This window comes from Thunnus maccoyii, chromosome 2, assembly GCF_910596095.1.
Source record: "Thunnus maccoyii chromosome 2, fThuMac1.1, whole genome shotgun sequence".
Classification (NCBI taxonomy): Eukaryota; Metazoa; Chordata; class Actinopteri; order Scombriformes; family Scombridae; genus Thunnus; species Thunnus maccoyii.
Window position 1 is genome coordinate 34,866,363 of NC_056534.1, and position 20,901 is coordinate 34,887,263.

The window sequence follows — 20,901 nt, forward strand, 5'->3', positions numbered from 1 at the left end:
ACGCTTAACCTTAGTCCATACTGTCAAATTAACATTCCTTCCACTCGTTCTCCTTCTCTCTTTCAATCCATCTTCCTGACCTCTCTTGAACACAGACAGTCAGGCAGACATGTATTGGCATCACCACACTGAGTTACATTTTCCCCATTTTTTTTTTTTTAAGTATCCGGCATTATTATTTCCATTCATCTGATCTAAAGAGTCACACCCCACAACTTGTCTGTCTGAATATAATTGCCATTTATTGCTCGCTTTTTTTTTTTAATCCAAACTGCATAGTTGGATACTTCCATGAATGCATGCAGTTATAGTTTGGTTGTAACAGCATCTTACGCCAACTCCAAACTGTCAAGCTAAATACTTCACGTAAGAGTTCAGAATAGTGCTAAATGGCACTTTTGGCTCATAAAGTCCACCCCGTAATCAACCGAAAACCACAACATCATCAGTGTTGCCATAAAAGAGACCCTTACAGCTATAGTAGCCCGGTGCCATACTCTACACCACTCTGTGCCAGAGGACATGCCCTTAGATTTACCCACAACTTCTAGAAACAGACAATATAGGCTCCAGTTAGGCTCCAGACTTGCCACTTACTGTTGAGCCAACATGCAGAAATTATACTCTCACAGCCACAGGAAGTGGACAGAGAGACATGATCTATGACAAGACACCAGTCCTCCAAAATTCCCTTTGTCCTTGTCCTGTGTGCAGCAGACTCATGAAATGTGCCCAGTCTGTGGTCTGACCAGGATGCACACAGACACAAACATAAAACACACACACACACACACACACACACACACACACACACACACACACACACACACACACACACACACACACACACACACACACACGACTTTACTGGAATTGTCTTGGTTCCTAGAAGTCATATTCATACACATACATCACTTTGTCATCCAACGCAAACACATATTCGCACAAAGCTGTTTCACTTCTGCACACACACACACACACACACACACACACACACACACACACACCCACACACCCACTCTTGCAAACCAAACGGGGACTCGGAGTGATTGTTTTGTATTTGCTAGAAGTCTGTCTGGCTGCACACTGAGCTCCACTTCCTGTAGCATTGCAGAAACAAACCTCTAAGTCATCTGCCCCACTTCTGAACCCACAAACTCACTAACACACACACCACCACTTTTTCAAAATGACTTGACTGACTACACATGTTAGTCTGCCTCGCTTTGAACCCAGTCGTTTATTTATACATAGTATTTATAGTGTTGACGTAATTTCTAATCATTTTTACTGATTTGCTGATTGCGATGCTGCTGCAGCATGCATGCATTTTGTACATTTTTTACATATGCATAAAGACATTAACACACACACGGAGAGACGGATGTGCATGAGCTAAATGAACAAATACATAAACACCGTCACTCCTACACTTATGGGTTTACATGCACACAGTGACACACACACATAGTTAGTTTATTGCAACACACATTTTTCATAGCTCTGAGGAATTGAATGGTGCGGTGAGAGCTTGTGGTTTAAGGTCTCTAAATGTTCTGTCTCTCTCTGTTTCCCTCTTATTTAAGAGAAAAATCTGCTTACTATTCCAGCCATGTAAGGCTTAGGCCATCCCTGTTTAGTCTAGACACGTATCCGGAACAGATGCACACACACACACACACACACACACACACACACACACACAAGTCTGGAAACAAGCTATAGGGTTGTTTAGATCTGCTTAGTCTATACAGACACGCCATGTCATGCGCATACAAATTCATACAGGAAAAGCAAAGACATGACAAATCCAAATCCAGTCTGACTTCAGTTTTAGTTTTAGTGCATGGAAAACTGGGGCATCTCTTCATCTTGCTTTCTCTCTCTCTCTCTCTCTCTCTCTCTCTCTCTCTCTCTCTCTCTCTCTCTCTCTCTCTCTCTCTCTCTCTCTCTCTCTCTCTCTCTCTCTCTCTCTGCCTCTTTCTGTCTCTTTGCATATTTCCCTTCCTCCCCCCCCCTCTCTCCTACTGTACAATCACGTTTTATGTCTGATTATGTTTTGTGTTTTTTTTTTTTTTTTTTTTCTTGTTTTGTTTTTTTATATTTAAGTAAGCCAAAGCCCCTGCAGGACTCCAACACACATGCACACACACACACACACACAAATAAACGGGTTGTATTGTTAATAGGTACCGATTAATTTAACTCCCCTGCTGGTCAGCCGGACTGGTCATGCACTAGTTTTCCTGTGGGATTTAGTATGTGTGTGAGAGAGAGAGAGAGAGAGAGAGAGAGAGAGAGAGAGAGAGACTGCTGAGTGTGTCTGGATCTTGTTCAGAGTCTTCCTGGGTTATGTTTCTGTGCTGTCTGTGTCTGGCTGCGCTGCCCTGTGCTGAGCAGACAATGAGTCCTTACTTATCCAGAAACAACAAGACTGCTAACAAATTTTATCCAGATTTTGTGATATTTTGTTTCTCCAAATTTAAATCTTTTTTTTTTTTTTTTTTTTTTTTTTTTAACACAAAATGGTTGAAGCTGCAGAGCCCTTTCATCTGCAGGGTAGACTGTTGCATTTTACATTTTATAACATGCATACACGGCACATATGCATATACACCTTATTTAGTTATTTGGCTACTTCAGCATGCCTCCTCATGTATAAGAAAAAATAACAGGGGTCCTGTGGGTTTCAGGATTATGTGAAGAACATTATAAATTGATGAATTTTCAAAAAAAATTATTTATCTCAGCTTGACAATATTGATGTTTTGTACAAAATCCCACTACTAAATACATGTATACTACTCAAAACACATCTTAAACCTGGCTCAACTTTTGCCACAATGCGATATGAAGTTATCCAGCGATGCCTTGTTTTGGCCTATCAAATATATGTGCACATTCCTGGCGATCATCGCAACGATCACTCTGATAACTTTCCAAGGTTGTGACATCCTCTCATTGTATTATAAACCTCTGTGCAGTGTCTTAGCATCTGATAACCCGTCAATGCAATGTCACGGATCTGTTACTCAAGTTGGCCTTCCTGGATACTGTTTCATCATTTCAACAGCAAGCAACACGCCCAGTTCAACACAGCCCAGTAACTCCCAGTTAACTCTGTGTCAAATTTGAAAGTCACACCTTAGTACCTGGATGTGTTCACAGTTGTTAATGGGAACAGATGCTGAACCAATGGTTGTTTGTTTTATTTCTTTTTCCCCTGCAGATCAGAGACTGGACCTGAATAAACTGGGCCCCAATGATAATGATACTGTGAGAGGACAGATAGTTGGTAAGAAACACACATACACTCACAGTTTGAAGTTGCACAGTGGCAGTATTGCATTTTAAGCCTCATCGTACTCTAGACAACGTTGAATGTTCAATCAAAATTTCTGGTGGACACTTTCAGTCACATCTCAGAGCTTAACTGCACATTTGCTATCTGAAAACACTGAACCAATTAACTGCTGGAAGACAGTGTTGGCACCAGTCCCTAGTGGTTCACTGAATACAGAATATAAATGAATAGAAAATTAATCCTCAATCAACTGTATCCATAGGTAGGAACATACCACACATTTTTCAGCATTTGAAATGATGAGGCCAAATGTTGAACACATCTCTGCATGTCTGGATGTCTCAATGCATTGTGTTACTCAAACTGTAGAAAACACAGCTTGACCCAGACTGCTTCGTCTGTCTCAATACTCTGACTCAGTTCATTACCTAACCACTGAACCACAGAGTGGAATTTTAGTTTTTTTTTTTTCTCTGGCATTATAATACAAAAACACAGAGATATATTTATATATTTAATATCTGTTACCTGAAAACAAAGTCTTTGCAAATTCTTATTTTTGATTTCCTCTGTATTGATGTCATATGAGGATGAAAAAATGGGGGGGAAAAAAAGCATTGTTGGAACTTGAATCCACATGCCATAGAGCACATTAGTCATCATTATTTGGGCAATATGGAGAGTAACATTTCACTGATGTATCATCTTCCTTTGTCTTTGTTAACTGTGTAGTAAGTCTTCAGTCCAGGGATCGCATCGGTACAGGAGGACCGGTGGTGGACTGCAGTCGCCTGTTCGACAACGACTTACCTGATGGGTCAGTATCATCGCAGGTTTCCTCAATGAGCTATCCCAGTAGTCCACACGTTACTTTGCTTTTGCTTGAAGTTTCCCATATTTCTAGAGCTATTTTGATCGAACAATGTCAGAGACACAAATAGGGTTGTCGCAATAACCGCAATATTGCAATATTGCAATATTGCGCTATAGACAAGCCAACCGTGGTGGATGGCAAAGAACCGCCACAACCACGCAATATTCATGTTTTTTCCTTTTTTTTTATGAAGCTAAGCCATTATTGTTTTACACTTAAAAACACATATAAGTTGGGTGGCTCCCCTGGCCCAGCTGCTCCAGAGGATCCCGCCTGCCACATGCAGCATCTTGCACGCTGAGAGCCAGCTAACCTGGTGCCTCGCCCTCATAACAGCTGGGCTCGCAGTGCTGATGCTTGGTAGTTAAAAACACGTCTGTATGAATATTTTGTTTTCGATTATATGTTGGGGTCGGTGCTGAGCAAAACACGATGCTGTGTGTAAAGTGTAAAATTATTAATTGAAAGTGCAGAGCAGCTACAGAGTTGCACCAGAGTCCTGCTCTCTGCTGTAAACACACACAGCTGTTAGTGAGCAGCTGCTCTCATGTCTCAGCAGAAACTCTCCCGCTCTCATTCTGCTCTCTGACGGTAGGTGGGTTGCTCCAGTAGCTGCAGCCTCATCGCCACACAAACGCTCTCTCTCTCTCGACTGCAAACTGGCTGCACACTGAGCGATTCCTTACGTTACTTGTAGAACACGTTTTAGTTTAGAAAACATCTTAAAATACATTTTTAAAAATAATCCCTGATGCTTAGGCCTGGCAGGGGGTCAACTCAGGCCGGGCTCATAGTAGACTGGCAGAAACCCTGCAGGTGCGTCCAGCCAGACTCGTTTCATAAATCCCAGGTTTAAGGAGACTCGATACATGATATTAAGTGTTTTCCGAGTTCGTCAGGTACTGCTGCTCCATTCTGTTAACACATAATAAGACTAACATAACTTGATTTTCACAATAAAAAAAAAAAAGGTGCTAATCTTCATAGACTGCATGCAGTGCTGTTGAGCCACCCTGAATCACCGCAGGGGAAATTCCTTCACCACGACAACCCTCGACACAAATGGCCTGGGTGAAGAAGCAAAAAAATAATTAGTTTAGAGCTGTGCATTAGGGCAGGGGGCTGGTTTCTCTCTAATGCCTGTGTCCAGTAGTTGTTTGAGACTTCTGTCTGGTTTATGAGGTGAGACCATTAACCTTCTGTTAATTCTTCATTTTTTTTCCTATGCAATCCTTAATGTGTTGAAAAACATTTAGAAGGGTGCACATATGAAGGATACACTGTTGACAACACTGTAAGATGAGCACCATCAGGTGGATAAAAGTGTATTTTAAATGTTTTATATTGCCTGATGTAAGAAAGATGCATATTTCTTATTTGTTTGTCTTATTTTGTGCATAAAACAGATGGGAAGAGAGGAGGACAGCCTCAGGAAGGATACAGTACCTGAATCACATCACACGCACCACCCAATGGGAGAGACCCACCAGGTACATCTGCACACATACTGCACATATTTTCAATTTCAACATTGAACCATATAGAATAAAAAAAAACTGAGCCATGTTAAAATTGAAGCTTTGCCATGATCTTCAATACAACACTGCCTTCCTTTAGCACAGTCATACTGATGTAATGCACAACAAACTTGACCTTTAACAGAAAAGCAGAGGGGAAGGGGGGGGGGGGGGGTCTATTTAAATGGCTTTACTTCCCCCCCACTTCTCTTTTTCTGGAAAAAAAAAAAACTTCCACTTAGCTCCATCACACTCAGAACACAACAATGACAATCTGTTGGTAATGAGTGAATTGCTGTCAATTTCCTTGACCCCCCCCCCGCCCTTACCCCCCTCCTCGCAACTCACACGCACAGTCACACACACCCATAAATAAACTAGCCAGCCACTCAGGCTGCCAGGTTTTACTTGGCCCCTGTTCCTGCAGGAACAACTGTCGCCTTCCTATTTGGCCCATATCAGTGGAGCCGTTAGGGGAGTAAGCAAACAAATATGACCACAACCAACTGCCTCACCCACTCACCCACTACACTAGTTTCTCTAGTACCCCCCCCCCCCCCCCAGGCAGCATAGCGGAACGAGGTTAGACGGACAGGAAATGGTGAAGAAAAGGTTAAGTTGTGGAGCATAGAGGGAGGTGGAAATGGTGAGTTGGAGGAGAAAGATGCAGGAGGAAGAGGAAGACAGAGTGATTTAATGAAACGGGTTGATGATGAAGAAGATAAGGTGAGTGGAAAGGAGAAATGGCAGTTAAGAGAGGAAGTGTAGAAAGAGGAATGAGGTAGTTAGATCAATTTTTTTCTCCATTTTTGCTTTCAATATGCAACAGCAGGTGTAGCAAATACCATTTAAGTTTTTTACTTTTTATTTGTAAACTTAAGCACATTTCTTTAACCAGCAAGTATGTTACACATTAACCAAACAAGTTACACAAAGGAATACTGTAAAATTGTCTGTCTCTCCTCCAGCTCCAGACTTTGGTTGTGGGTGGTATCTTTTCCGAGCCTTGTCACCGCTCCCGCCTGGAAATTAATGTAATCTGGTCCATGAGCTAGTCGTGCAAGGACACATTTGAGGAATACTTTAGACGGCTGACACTTGGAAGAAGAGTGATACTGTAATGGAAGGACAAGGGAATAAGGAGGGAGAGGTGGTACATAAGTGAGGGGTGGGGGGGAAGAGGAAATGGGAGGGAGGAGGTGGGTTGACAGACGAGGGTCCAAGGTTTTAGATAGCCAAGGCGTCAGTAACTCTGGACAGCCAGACAGCGGTCAGACTTGTTACACACACACACACACATGCAGTAAGTGTCAGTAAGCCAGCCTGTCTGTGTTTGTGTTTGCTTATCAGATATCTGCTTTCAAAGTCCTGCTCTTAAGTAGCACACAAACACACTAAAGAGTCTACTGGAGTGTAGAATCTTTCTGTTTGCTTTTATGCAACCCATAATCCTTCATATCACTTTAATCTTAACCATAACCATGAAATACATTTCTGTTCTTGAGTACTGATGACACAGGCTGGTTTCCAATAATTACACTCCGCATGTGTGTATGTCTAGACATCACTAGAACAAATAAACCTGCTATGCTTAACACTTAACCCATAACACACCTACAGTATAACACATGCAAACTAACTCTCTGCTCTCTTCCAGGCCAGCTTCGGAGTACTCCAGCCCATCAGGGCGTCCTCTGAGCTGCGTGGTGGACGAGAACACGCCGGTGATGACACCCGTTAACGGGGCAGAGGCCAGCGGCCCGCCAGGCGAACAGAGGCTCCAGGAGAGACGGGTTAGATCGCAGCGGCACCGTAACTACATGAGTCGAACACACCTGCATACACCGCCTGACCTGCCTGAGGGTTATGGTGAGAAACAGCAAAGACACACACACACACACACACACACACACATACTCCTTCCGCCAACTGAAGAGCTGTTAGAATTGCACTTTTAAAAGAGTTCAGAATTCAATCTTTAAAAGTAGAAAAATATTATTATTTTTGCATCTATTTTGAGCTCTAAAAACATCGTGGGGAAGAAAAGCGGTCTATGATATCACATGACATCACGTTGTTGTGATCATGAGATTAGCTGCAAGGCGCATGTCTGCTGTTTCAGAGCTAACCATCTGCTAATGTTTCAGAGGCATGCTAATGTTCATCTGGAATTGGGATTCTCTTTGGATTATTTTGTATATTTAGTGATATTCCACAATGTACTGCATGATGTCTGTAAATAGATAATGCTGCTGTAGATATGTAAAAACACAGCATCGTTGACTTGAGTAAAATTAAGTTACTTCATAACAATGCAGGATGAGAAGGAGGAGGAGGAGGAATGGGAGGAGGAAGTAGCCGGGGTGAGTGATGGTTGAAACACTTCCGGGGGAAAAAAAAAAAAGCTGGATATGACGAGACACCAGTCTGACCTTTTTCGACCCGGTCACTAGCGTCTCATTTATTTTCTTATCGGTGTTTTGGTTTACATGTCATTACAGGATGTTTCAGTGCAACTATAGTGTATTAGTGCCTCCAGCAGCAGGTCAGGCTTTCTAGTCAGGGGATGGTTTACACCTGGGACGCCAGGTGAATGTTGTTAACTCGCTGATAGATTAGATAGCAAGCTGAGGTGAAGTCCCAGCCCACAATAATACAAGATACAGAGATCAAAGGCACGGTGAGCCTGTTGTTGGGCTGAATCTTTTTTTGTAGCCTAGAGGCAGTGATGCTTTGAACGTTTTTATTCCTCCGTGCCAACAACAGCTGTGGCTGAATTAGAGTTATTATTATTATTTAGAATTTGTATCTTCTTTGCAGCAACATCCATCTCTGAAGCATCGTCTACTGTCATGGCTACAACTTTGTGTTCTATCAGAATCAGCTTTATTGGCCAAGCATGTGAACACATACAAGGAAAACACACTTAATACCTTTATTAAATTCCTTCAAAGTCTTCACTATAAATATTATATGAGTCTGAAAAAACATGGATGTTAACTGCAACTTGATGGCGGAGGCACACAACCACGAGGCAGTATTTCTAGTTTCTCCCTGTGATGAGAATAAAATTCAAATGCCCTTTGTGTCACCTTTTCTTGTTTTCACATTCTGTCTGTCTGCCTGCTTTGTCCTTGGGCTCCCTCACACTTTCTCTAATACCCCCCCCCCCCTCCTCCTCCTCCTGGCTCCCTCCTTCCCACAACACTACATAATGACAACTGCAATCAACACTGGCTGTGTATTAATACCCTTCCTCTCCTCTCGTCTCCTCTCCGCTCCGCACCGTTTCTCTCCTCTCCTCTCCTCTCTTGTCCTCTCCTCTTCGCTCCGCACCGCTTCTCTCCTCTCCTCTCCTCTCTGCAAATACTTCCCAATGGAATGATTTGGATTTGCTGACTGATATTCCCGCAGTGAAAGGAAGGAGGGAAGTGGGGTATTCATAGCACAGTGTTTAGCTCAGGTTATTGGCTTTAGGTTATAGGCTATTTTTTATGTCTGTAATTCTTTAACTGGCCGGCATGCAAACACGGGAAAATAATGCAGAAGCTGCACAAGTACAGACACACTAAACTTTCCAACATCTGAAAGTTTCTTCCAGAAAAAGTACACTTTTCACAGTCGACCATAATGCACCCCACAATACCCACAGAGTCTGTAAAATAAATTATTATTTTAAGTGCGGTGCTGTATGCCAGCGATTTAGAATGGCACTGTTGGACCTGTGCCCCCTTTGAAATGTCCTGCTGCGTCTGAGGCTCGCCGAGGTCGGACAAAGTGAGTCACTGATGCCCAACAACCAGTGGGCTTTCTTCCTCAGCTGAACCCTCTGAACTGCTGGCTGGGTGTGGTGAGAGCGTGAGAGAGAATGAGAGAAAGAAAGAGGGAATGTGTGAGGAGGGGGCGGGGAGGGGGTAAAGGAGAGGGAGAGGTGGGTAGGAAATGAGTTGTGCCAGTAGGAAGCTGGGGTGGGGGTGTAGTGATGGATTAGTGGGTGAATACACACACATACCCGTGCAGCGCACACACTTTGTGCCAACATTCACACACTCGCCCTCCATTCATCCATGAGCTGGATGGAACCGAAGACCCAACAAGCCAGTGACGGATTACAAATGAGAACCACTCTACTCAGATTCCTACTTGGTGTCCTCGGTTCCCTTATTTGTTTACAATATATTATATTAGTGGTTTTGGCATAAGTGACAGCATTTTCCTTTCCATTTCCTCTGGTTTGGGAGATTGATAGGGGTGGATGATTTTCAGAGTACACACCAACCTTTAGGAGAAAACAAGTCAACTAAGATGCAGCGAATAACTCTGTGTAAGGAAAAACACTCATGGAAGTCTTTGATAAATTTCCTTCATATTTTAATTTCCCCATCCTCTTTGGATAGGCCTATTGGAGACTGGAGAGGAACTAATTGATTACATTGGCGCACACCTTAAGAAACTCTTAGGTCAACAGTGTCCCTGCTGTTTGCCTGTCACATCAATTATAAACAGACTTCCCCTTCTCCAAAATACACAAACTCACTATTCGTGCTCTTGCCCACAAGGATTTACAGATCAGCAGTCCCTGCAACAGTTCCAGACTTGTTTCAGTGCTGTTTTTGTGCCTTTTTTGACACATTAATTCTAATTCGTTTTCTTTCTTTTTTAGAGCAAAGAACAACTCAGCAGGGCCAGGTCTACTTCCTCCACACACAGACTGGAGTCAGCACCTGGCATGACCCCCGGGTACCCAGGTAACTCCGTTTTATTTGTATTTTTCCATCTTTATTGTCTATATTTTTAGCTGTTTGCAAAGCATTTTATAAGTCTCTTTTGATAAATGTTAATAGCTATTAATATGATCATAATTACTTTGAATTTAATAGCACATTAACTTAAAGGAATGATAAATGCACTGAAGTGCTGACAGCCTGTATTGTTTTAATCCTAATATAAATCCTGACACATATTCCCAAAGACCAAACAGGACTTGAATGGGTTGAATCAGACCTAATTTCTTATTTAATTGCTCAGAGTTGTGTTCCAAAACAGTCTTATTAGTCAAATTTCAGATTTAAGTTAGGGTCAGCCAAACTAATGACCCCTGAGTCTGATCCGGACTTGGAAGTAAAATTTTTGGACAGATGTTCAGCTGAACACACCAAAGGCCAGTGGTTCTGCATTCAATCATACTGTTTCACCAACTCTCAATAGCCCACTAGTTAATGCATCGGAGACTGCGAGCAGCGCTATTGCGTTACATTTTTGGCTACGTCTCGGTGTAGCTGCCGATCAGTGACGAAACACATGCGTATATCTTCCAACTCACAGCAGCAACCTCTGGGTTTGGTCATTTTGGACAGAGATGCTAAAATGACCCAGTATGTTGTGATGAGTGCAGCGAGGCATGTGTTTGGTGTCCCTGACTGATGTGTCCTCACTTCACACAAGGACAGAGCATGAACGCGTACACACAAATACAAGTCGTCCTCAGGCTCTGGTGTCAGGAGACAGAAACGTCAGTGTAAGTGTACAGGAGAGAAGAAGGATCAAGAAATTGGAGCAAGTACTTTTTCAGAGGGATCATGTTAATGTGACGAGGCTCTCGAGAGCCTGTCGAGAGCCCTGGTTGTGTCTTCTGATTGGCCGAGTCTTGTAAAGCTTCTGTATTATAAATAAAGTCCCTGACTACACACTAGTTCATGTAAAGGTTAATGCCAACCTATATTTAATTACTTATACCAGTTATATCTCTGTATTTGTTGATGAAAGGATAACATTTAATTACACTTTAATTAAAAGCGATGACTTACCAAAGAAGTTTAGAAATACAGTTAACAATGCATCACACCTAACAACAGCAGTAAACATGTAAAACCACAGTAGAGCAAGGCTTCTTGTTTAATTTTGGGCTTCAGAAAAAAATGTTAACTCCACCAGAGACACAGGTTTAAGCAGCTCTGTTAGGAATCAACACCTAAGGAGTTAATTACATAATTACTCAATTATCCATGTTAGAAGGAACATTCCTCCCATCTGAAGTGGCCATCAATTACATAGAATCGCTTTATATTCCTAAAATACTTAAGCTAGTCAAAGTGTGATGATCAGAGCTGTTTCGTCTGAAAGCCTGTTTGTTTTATGCAGTATGTGTTTATAGTTTAATTTAGAATTTGATTTAACTTGTAGAATCATATTTGCTAATGATTTCTATTTTTTTTTGTTAAGGGACTTGAGCAATGTGAACTGTGAGGAGCTCGGCCCTCTGCCACCGGGCTGGGAGATCAGAAACACCGCCACCGGCCGCGTCTACTTTGTCGACCACAACAATCGAACAACACAGTTCACAGACCCGCGACTGTCTGCTAACCTGCATCTAGTACTCAAGTAAGTGTATCAGTCATTGATCCAGGTCAGAATATTGAAGGACATTACCTTGGCTGTGGTTTGAATGTGTGTTTTCTTTGTGGTACATTTTTGCCCGCCTTTTCTTACATTGTCAATAGAGGTCAACCAATAGTAGATTTTTAAAGGCCGATATAATAATAATTTGGAGTAGGAAATAGCCGATTAATCAGCCAATATCAACCCCATGAAAAAATTTTGCACCGTTGGAAATGAACAATCTTTGACTTTATTAGAAACTGGATAACAGTTGAACTGAACCTCTAAGTCAAAGTAATAAATACCTAAAACCTGCTAATCCTCCCAAAGTCAGGGCGAGGCCACTAACCAGCTGTATGTGAGGATTCACACTCTTGTTGACCCGGTTCTTTATCAATACTATCACTGTTTTTTTTAAATCCAAAGAATTGTTTGTTTTTTTTAATTATCTTTTTTAAAAGAATAAATTCAGAACAGGATTGGAATTGATTTCTGCTTTTAAATACAACTAAATGCTGTTTGTAGAGCAGCAACATTAATGTTTACAAAAGTCACTATATAAACTCAATAATATCTCACTGGAAACAAATCTAATCAAATCTAAAATGTCAATAAAGTGAATAATATTTCTGAGATCAAAATACTGAGTGAGGAACACAGACATCAGTCCCTATCAGTCGTCCGTCCTGTCCTCTGTCCTCTGTCCTCCTCCCTCTGCTGCTGGTGTAGATACAGCTGGTAGAGAGAGGAGGGAGCTGCTGTCTCAACCAGTAGCTGAGTTTACAAGAATTTGCCAAATTTTAAGATTCATGACAAAAATAAACAGTTAGGCTACACACAAATAACTTTCATTTTAGCTTGTTTGTAACGATTCTCTATTAGCTTAACAAGCGTGCTGTGGTTGTGTAAAACATACCTGGAGACAGAGCAAGTGGAAATATCGTAAAATATAATAAAGTACTTATTGGCTTTTTAGTTGCAAAGGTTTTATTGCATTTACAATAACGAGTTTAGTTGTCATCAACTTGAGTGTCCACCGCAGCCTCTCTGCTCTGCTGTGTGTGTCAAACACAGAGAGCAGAGGAGAGGACAGAGAAAACGTGGTAGAGAACTCTCAGTATAGCTCTTTTCTGTTCATTCAGCTTAAGCGCTGAATGAAAAAACACTCAGACACTGCGCTGAGTCTTATAACGGTAGGGAAAACCCTGATTACCTGATGACTTCGTGTATGGAGCCTCCATGTAAATTGGTGACGTACATCCCCTCCTGACCAGTGGAGGCTGCGCAGCCATCGGTCACTATCGGTGCCAAGTTACACAAATTCCAATAGTTTGTAAAACGTCCTATCGACACCGATTCATCGATTGACCTGTAATTGCCGCAGTAGCAGTGTCCTTTAACACAACTGTCAAAATTGTCCAAACCAGAACCAGTCAAATATATTGCTACATGCAAATTTACAGCTGCTTTGTATTGTGAATGATACGCTCTACCTTGAATATATACAATAGATTCAGTGAAACAACACGATCATAAAAGACACAAGACACCCTCAAAGAAGCTCAAGCAAATAAAAGAGAACTGGAAAAGAAAATTCCTAAAGGAAGCACAATAAATCATCTATTTTGTCCGTCCAGTGAGTGGCGTTCATGTTTTGTCAGTGTAATGCATCTTTTATATGTTACGGCCAGGCTTTAAAGTCAAACATGCAGAGCTGAAAAAGAGCGAGATTCGCACACATAACATAACATCCCGTTTCCAGGACTTTTATTTTCTGCTACGTGACATTTCAAGCACAAGGCTCTTTTATCAGATCGCTCCTGATACGTACAGAGAGCCGCCATTGTTTTATTTCACTAGAGACACACAACTCGGTTACAGAATAAACTTTTGGCTTCATTCATCTCACTTCTCATCATATTCATTCATCTCATCTTATTTTTGTTCTCTTCCTCTTGTCCCTTCCGCCTTGTTTCTGCCAATGGTCTTTTCCCTTCCTCTTCTTTCTCACTGACTCTCCTGTGTTTTCATCCGTTTCCTCTCCTCTGTATTTGTTCATGTTTTGGACCTTGTCACTATTTTTATGTCTCCCTCTTCTGCTTATTTCCTCGTTCTCTTTGTTCTCTCTCGTCCTTTAACTTGTCTCCTCTGTGTTGCTCTTTTTTTCTTTGTCCTATCCGTCCTGTGTCACTGTTCCTTTTTTCATCCTGTCCCCTGTTGTTTTCTATGCTCCAATCCTCTTTTCTGTCATTCACCTTTTCTCTTATGCCCTTTTTTCCCTCCTTTGTCTTTCTCTCTCTCTTTTCCTCCCTTCTCCTCTCCTGTTTTCTCCAGCAGCCCAAGTCCAAATGGTTCCCGTGTGGCCATGGACAGCCAAAACACTAACCTCAGGTAACCCAAATACACACACAAACACACACACACATACCACATTTGTGCAGACACATGTGCGCCTGCAACATACTTGGATGCAGACATGCATGTGAACAATGCGATCAGCACACGCAGGTTGACGGGACGTTTTCATACACTCACCCCAGCTGTTTGTGTAAAGCAGTTTCAGCAGCCAGTCACTCAAAGCTTCACACACAAACACACTGTTACACTATCATAAGAGGAAACGCTGACTGTGATGCTTTTCCACAGGGGGAATGTCCAGTATATATGCGCACGTTTTGTTTAACCTTCCTCAGGGTTGACTTTCATGTGGATGTCATTCAAGTTCAACACACGCTCTGGCTGGCTGTCTGCATCAGGGGGCTGTCAGTCCATCTCTCAGTGTATTTGTGCTCTCTGTCAGCAGTCTGTCTCTGCTGAAGCTCAGCTCGTAGCCAGCTAAGCCAGCGGAGAGGCCTGGTGAAGCTGACCCCACACACGGGAAAATAATACTAAACACGTGTTAGCACAGCAGCTGTTAGCTTAGCAGGCATTCTCATATCCTTGCTGAGCACACATTGGCTAAACACTACAGTACTGTGTTAGTTCTTCAAACTTAATAACTTAGTGAAAATGATAACAAGGGAAGTTGTCAGTGATATTCATGTGGAAGAAACCTGTGAGTTGTATGAGTCACAAATGAAAACTAGTATGATAAACTGAATTCTAGGATAGTTTTTCAGGTATTTTGGCTGTCTGGTAGCCCTTTACTTGCCAGCCTGTGATGCAGGAATCAATAGAACAAGAGGAACATAGAAAGATGTGGATAGTTTTCCCCTTTGCTTTTTTAGTACAAATTCTCAGTCAGAACTTCTTGCAATAACAGCGGCTGGCACGATAGACATGTTTGGGAAATCAACATCTGGTCATTTGGTCAAATAGTATCCATATGTGTCAGAACAGCCTCTGGTTGTGAGTTGAAGCTTAGCTATGTTATCCAGTCAGCATCATTAGCTGCTTGTCTGACTCCTTATTAGGAGAGATTTTAGAGAGTCCAGACAAAGTTTAAGGACTTTGAGAAGATCAAAATTAACAAGCACTAATTTCTAATACAGCTTCTCGTGATTCGTAGTGATTAATGAAAACAAAATTAAAATACAGTCTAAATACAGTTCGTGTCACAGCATTAGATGTGCAGTGCTCGACACTGTCGAAACGTGAGGATAAATATATATAAAGATTAGCAGCACTTGCACTTTATTTGGCTGGTTTCATATGGTCACAGCAGACCTAACCAAATTTGGACTTTTTTGTATAACAGATTCTTGAAATAAGCCCAAGCAGATCAGATTTTTATTTTGGCTTTAAGACTTTAATCAGCCAAATAAGCTGCATTTCAAGCTGTGCAAAAGTAGAACTTGACATGTGATGTTCTACTGGTATGCTGTGTAATTGGGGTCAAAAAAAACAATTTTGTTATTTTATCTCAAGAACAATTTTTATCACCCATAACCAAAAAAATGACAACATTTCTTCTGCCTTAATATTCGTCTTTTGTATTATTATCATTGTACCAGCGGAGATAAGTTTCAGTCGCAAGAAAAATAACTTCAGTTCACTGTCAAAATGACTCTGACAGTGTTACAGCGTGTCTACACAGAAAGCACCTCATCTCACGCGCATCTGATGGTACAGATACGCTCATTTGAATCAATGCAACTGTCTACGTAGGCCGTGTATTGGCTCGTGTTTCACTCACACGCTTCGCATCTATTTCTTCCGTTTTATGCGTAGGATTGTGTGTCGGGCTCTTACCGAAACGCAGGTGACCTACACTTTATGCTGTACTTAATGCATCCGTGCATGTAGACACTGATGGGGGACAGAAGCTGCTGCTTTGCTAATGTGCTGTTTTTGTTCTACAGGCTGTGTAGACATTGTGTTAAAACAGATCAGTGTAGTGCATTCGTCTGCAAACAAAATTATTTTCATTCCAGCTTCTTCTCAGCTTTGACTATGAAACAATAAATTCTATTGGGCGTGCTAAAAAGCCTCAACAACAGAGACATAATGTTGGATTATTTACTGGGCGACATTAAACTTTAAATGCCCCGAGTGACTGACTACAGGCTCAACAACAACAACAGGCAGAAATACAGAGGCCACATGGTGAAGCACACATACACACATACCCGATGTGTGAGAATCTGATCATTTGACAATTTTTTTATGGAGTGTTAACCTCGTTAGACCTTCTTGTCAGGTCTGCCGAAGCCTTTTAGAGAAAAAAGAGAAACCAGTACAACCAGTCAAACCACTCTCATACTCTGCTTTTACTACTATTTCATCTCTCCTCTTTCCCACTGTCCTTGTTCTTTTTTTATCCTCTCATCTGTACACCTCCCCCTCCTGTCATCTCCTCTGTCCTCTGTCCTCACTCACTCTCTCCGCTGCTCCCCGCCCTCTGCTGCGCTCCAAAAACTGTTAAAGTTATCAGCCTCTCTGCTGGCTCAGTGTCAGGACATCTGTCTTTTATCAACGCCAGGATTTAAGAATATTTCACCCAACGTCCTTATAGGTCCACCACACACACACACACACACACACACACACACACACACACACACACACACACACACACACACACACACACACACCATGCTATGATGCAGCACTGCATTGACCTGTTTCCATATAGGGAGATTGAAGGTGGTTGGTTGATGGGGTTGCATGTCAGGACCAGCTGAGTGCATGTTACCTCGTGCTGGTGTGTGGGGTTTAAGCAAAAATGCATCTTTGTTTTCTTTAGATATCTACACAGTTGCACAGATAGCGCAAGTCTCTGATTTCTTTCAGTGGAAAGGGGTTGCAAAGGAAAGTATGCATACTGCAGAGAGAGAGTGCAAAGGGAAATTTATCTTGCACGCTGGTTAGAACAGCATTAAGCTGTTGTGGCTCTGTTTCCCTCATACCACTGGAAGATGTTTTCATTATTGTTGGGGTGCATCTTTCTCTCTTTAATATCATGTTCTTTTTTTTTCTGGCAGACAGACTGAAAACGAAATACAAAAATAAGATAGAAGTCAGAGATGGTCAGTCAAACAAATTTAATCGCTACAGGGAAGAGACTTGCTTTAATTAAATTGTGAGAGACTGAAAAAAGCCATGTGTTGACTTAACTAAATAAAAACCCTACTGCAAGCCCAGCTGTCAGCCTCGACCTGAAAAGAGAGTGATGACAAATAACAATAAAATAATGAAAGTCTGTTTTCATCAGAGGGGGAAAAAAAAGAGCTGTCAGACAAGATGGCTGATTTGTGTTTCAGGGTTACATCAAAGTGTGCCTGCTGTTTTGTCAAGCAGTGTTGTCACTATGTCCTAGATTTTGTTCAAATCAGGCAAAAACTATACCTTTTTGTGTTATTATATCAAATTAAATCGTCATGTCTTTGGGAAATCTTCTGGTTTAGAGTACTTTTAAACAGTAGGTGTTCTCTTTAATGACACCTATGAAACCTCTCAAATTAACGGGTTTGACTACAGCAGCCTCGTTTTTTTTTTTTAAATCACATATCAAGCTTGCAGACTCTTGGCACTATTGTGGCTTGAAATGCAAATGGTATTTTTTTAAAGGCGTTTTTCATAATGTTCCCTCCGGCGACACAAACTGCAGACCCATGTTTGTTGGCTTGCTATTGCCGATTTACTCTGCATTTCTACACCCATTAGTTGTTCAGCGGATATATTTTTTTTTACCCCAAATATCCAGTTTCTGCGAGATAAGGGAGCCATGAATAGATTCGATATTACCGCATTGAGAGTTTGTACCTCGGCCGTCTGATGCACCAAGACACATCTCGGTTTAAATGTGACTCAGACGGCCCCGTTGCCGTCGACCTCAGACTGATGAAGGCCTTGAATTGTCAGACAGTCAGACACAGCTACATTACTGTGGTCTGCCACACTGTCTCTCACATACTTAGCTTCCTCACTTGCACCAGCACATAGTATATGTCTGAAAGATTACATCATTGTGTGCCGAAGGTATTTTTAGTCGCCCCTGGATTTAGATTTAGTGGGCATCAGCAGGTATTTTCCAAACCAAGTTATAAATCTTCATGACATTTATGTCAATATTTGCGTTGATGTTTCAAGAAGTGATGATTATATTTGGTACATTGTGTGTGTGCGTGTGCGTATATTTAACCTGTGAAGGATAAATATAAGTGCAGATTATTCGGTTAGCATTAAATCTGATGTATATATCTACAGTATTTGACATTTTCTACTGTGCTTTTCTAGCCACACATGTGTCTTGATGGTACAATGAATGCCAGTGGTCTAAACAGTAAACAGTATATAGAAGGGTAAGTGTGTGGTGCATTAAAGGGCTGTCTGTATAGTAGTTAATAGAAGAGGACAGGACCTTGGTCAGGCTGGTGGAAAGCTTAAGTCCATTCAAACAGAAGAATTTCACTCTTACTCTCACTCACTTCTGTTTTACTCACACACACACACGAGGTACAGCACTCTGTAGTCAGCATGTATATATGTATATATGTGCTATATGAAAGCATTTTTCATGTGTTGCTCTCTTAATATGTTTTCAAATGCAGCATATCTTAGCCAGTGGGCAGTCTCATCGCTGCAGTCTGTCTGTCGCTGGTTTCCTGTGCGTTTTGGAGCAGGTAGAAGCGTGCAGATGTTGCAGCTTTGGCAGGTGGGAAGAAAAGTTAAAGGTCACACTGGCAAAAACACTCCTATCATAAGCAAGTAAATAATTCCGTAAACACACATGCACACACTGGACTCTACGTGCCGCAGAGTCTGTCAGCAGTGGCGTTGTTTGGCCAACCTTTCTGTCCTCTCCCTGCTTTTTAGGCAGTAGGTGTAAAGAGCATGGCCCCAGCTGATACTCATAAAGGGTCCTTTGATTCTCTGGGCTGGGTGGGGGGTAGAGTGGGTGTGTTGGGGTGGCTGGTGCGGCTTTAACACCACTACACCTACTCAGCACTCATTACAGCCCACCTGTGCCACACGCCTTGGAAAATAAGCAAGTAGACTTTCTCTTACACACACAAACACACAGACTTGCATTCTTGTGCATGCACTCTCTCACCCAACACACACACACACACACACACACACACACACACACCTAGTCTGCCTCCCTGCAAACACAGAAAGAGGATGGAGCCCTATCATGACTCTGCAGGTTCAGGTGCAGGTGATCCAGTTCTGGCAAATGTTCATTCCTTCATTTCTTGACTCCAGCTCTTTTCCCCCTGCTCCTTCCACCTTGGAATAACAATAATAAAATCCTTTGGCTCTTATATTGAATTTGAAAGTTTATATTTCTCCCCAATCGTCATATTTCACCCAAGCTGTCACAGCAATAGGAACCATTTCTCTCTTTTGGCTCGGCAGATTTTCAGCTTTGCTGTGCTGGTATTTTCTATATTTACCATCAAATATGCAGAGCTCGCCCCGTTTGGAAACCAGAGACGATGAAATATGTCGAAACGTATTTTTAATTACACTGTGCCCTCAGAAGAAAAAAAAAAAAGTGAGCTGAAATTATGCTTTATTATATGGTTCTGAAGCCTCCCAGCCAAAAGCAACTCATTCCATTTTGTTTTAAGGCCATCTTTTCTTCCCTTCCTCCTTCCTAAAGTGGTTTTCAGGACTGCTCTGCTGCAGTCTTACCCTTTCTTTGACATGCTAGGAGCCCCAGCGCTTGCCAATAAAATAAATAGCAGCGGACTTGATTATACAGGGATAGACTGGCGAAACACTGCACCCGTTTAGTTTGGAAAGTCCAAATAGATGAGGCCTTTTTCAACCCACTGAACCAGAGAACCCAAGTGTACAAGGAGTGTTGGAATAAGTGGGTGGCTATGTGCTGCTACCTTAGAAGGCCTCCCCTTCCTTTATATACCAATTCAGGCCTCATGGTGCGCCGCCTTTGTTTGACCAGCCTCGACACTCCACTCCCAGTGGAGGACAGTAGCTTCTTTTAAGGAAGCCCTCTGCTGGCTCAGCGTCTCCTCTCAGGAAAATGAGGGCCGCTGTCCTATTGAAGGGAGAGATGGATTATGTTTTTACGAGGCCCACCCAGGCATCCCACCACCAACACCACAGTGAGGGCTGGAGGAGGTCCAAACTAGAACACTGACCATGGCTCAACTTTGGCAAGATTGTGTTTTATAGTGTCTCATCTTTTTTAGAGTATACTGGTCAGACCTTGAATGTCAAAATGGGATGCATGAGTTAAAGGTCAGGACTTTAATGCATGTTTCCCCGCTCCCACACTTAACCTTGTTGTCCTGAAATGGCAAAACAAGGCTGCACTTTGACCAGGCAGACATGAACTTGAAGAGCAGTGTCTGGAGTTCATATTTATTAGAACATCATTTGTAGCCCAGAGAGAAAGACATCTTTAGTGTCGTGTT

At 42.0% G+C, this 20,901-nt stretch overlaps 1 protein-coding gene across 2 annotated transcripts in view; it reads left to right on the forward strand.

Annotated features, from left to right (window-relative positions):
* The window catches only part of LOC121911428 (E3 ubiquitin-protein ligase SMURF2-like), a 65,751-nt gene that overhangs the window by 34,970 nt on the left and 9,880 nt on the right, over positions 1-20,901 (forward strand). Inside the window, exons 5-11 of one of the 2 annotated variants that reach the window (XM_042432897.1) lie at positions 3,230-3,295; positions 4,037-4,121; positions 5,585-5,668; positions 7,353-7,564; positions 10,359-10,443; positions 11,918-12,076; positions 14,411-14,464. In XM_042432897.1, the coding sequence (XP_042288831.1) occupies positions 3,230-3,295; positions 4,037-4,121; positions 5,585-5,668; positions 7,353-7,564; positions 10,359-10,443; positions 11,918-12,076; positions 14,411-14,464 (745 nt within the window). Of the gene's footprint in view, positions 1-3,229; positions 3,296-4,036; positions 4,122-5,584; positions 5,669-7,352; positions 7,565-10,358; positions 10,444-11,917; positions 12,077-14,407; positions 14,465-20,901 lie in introns of both variants that reach the window. The other variant, XM_042432887.1, reaches the window with a different exon arrangement.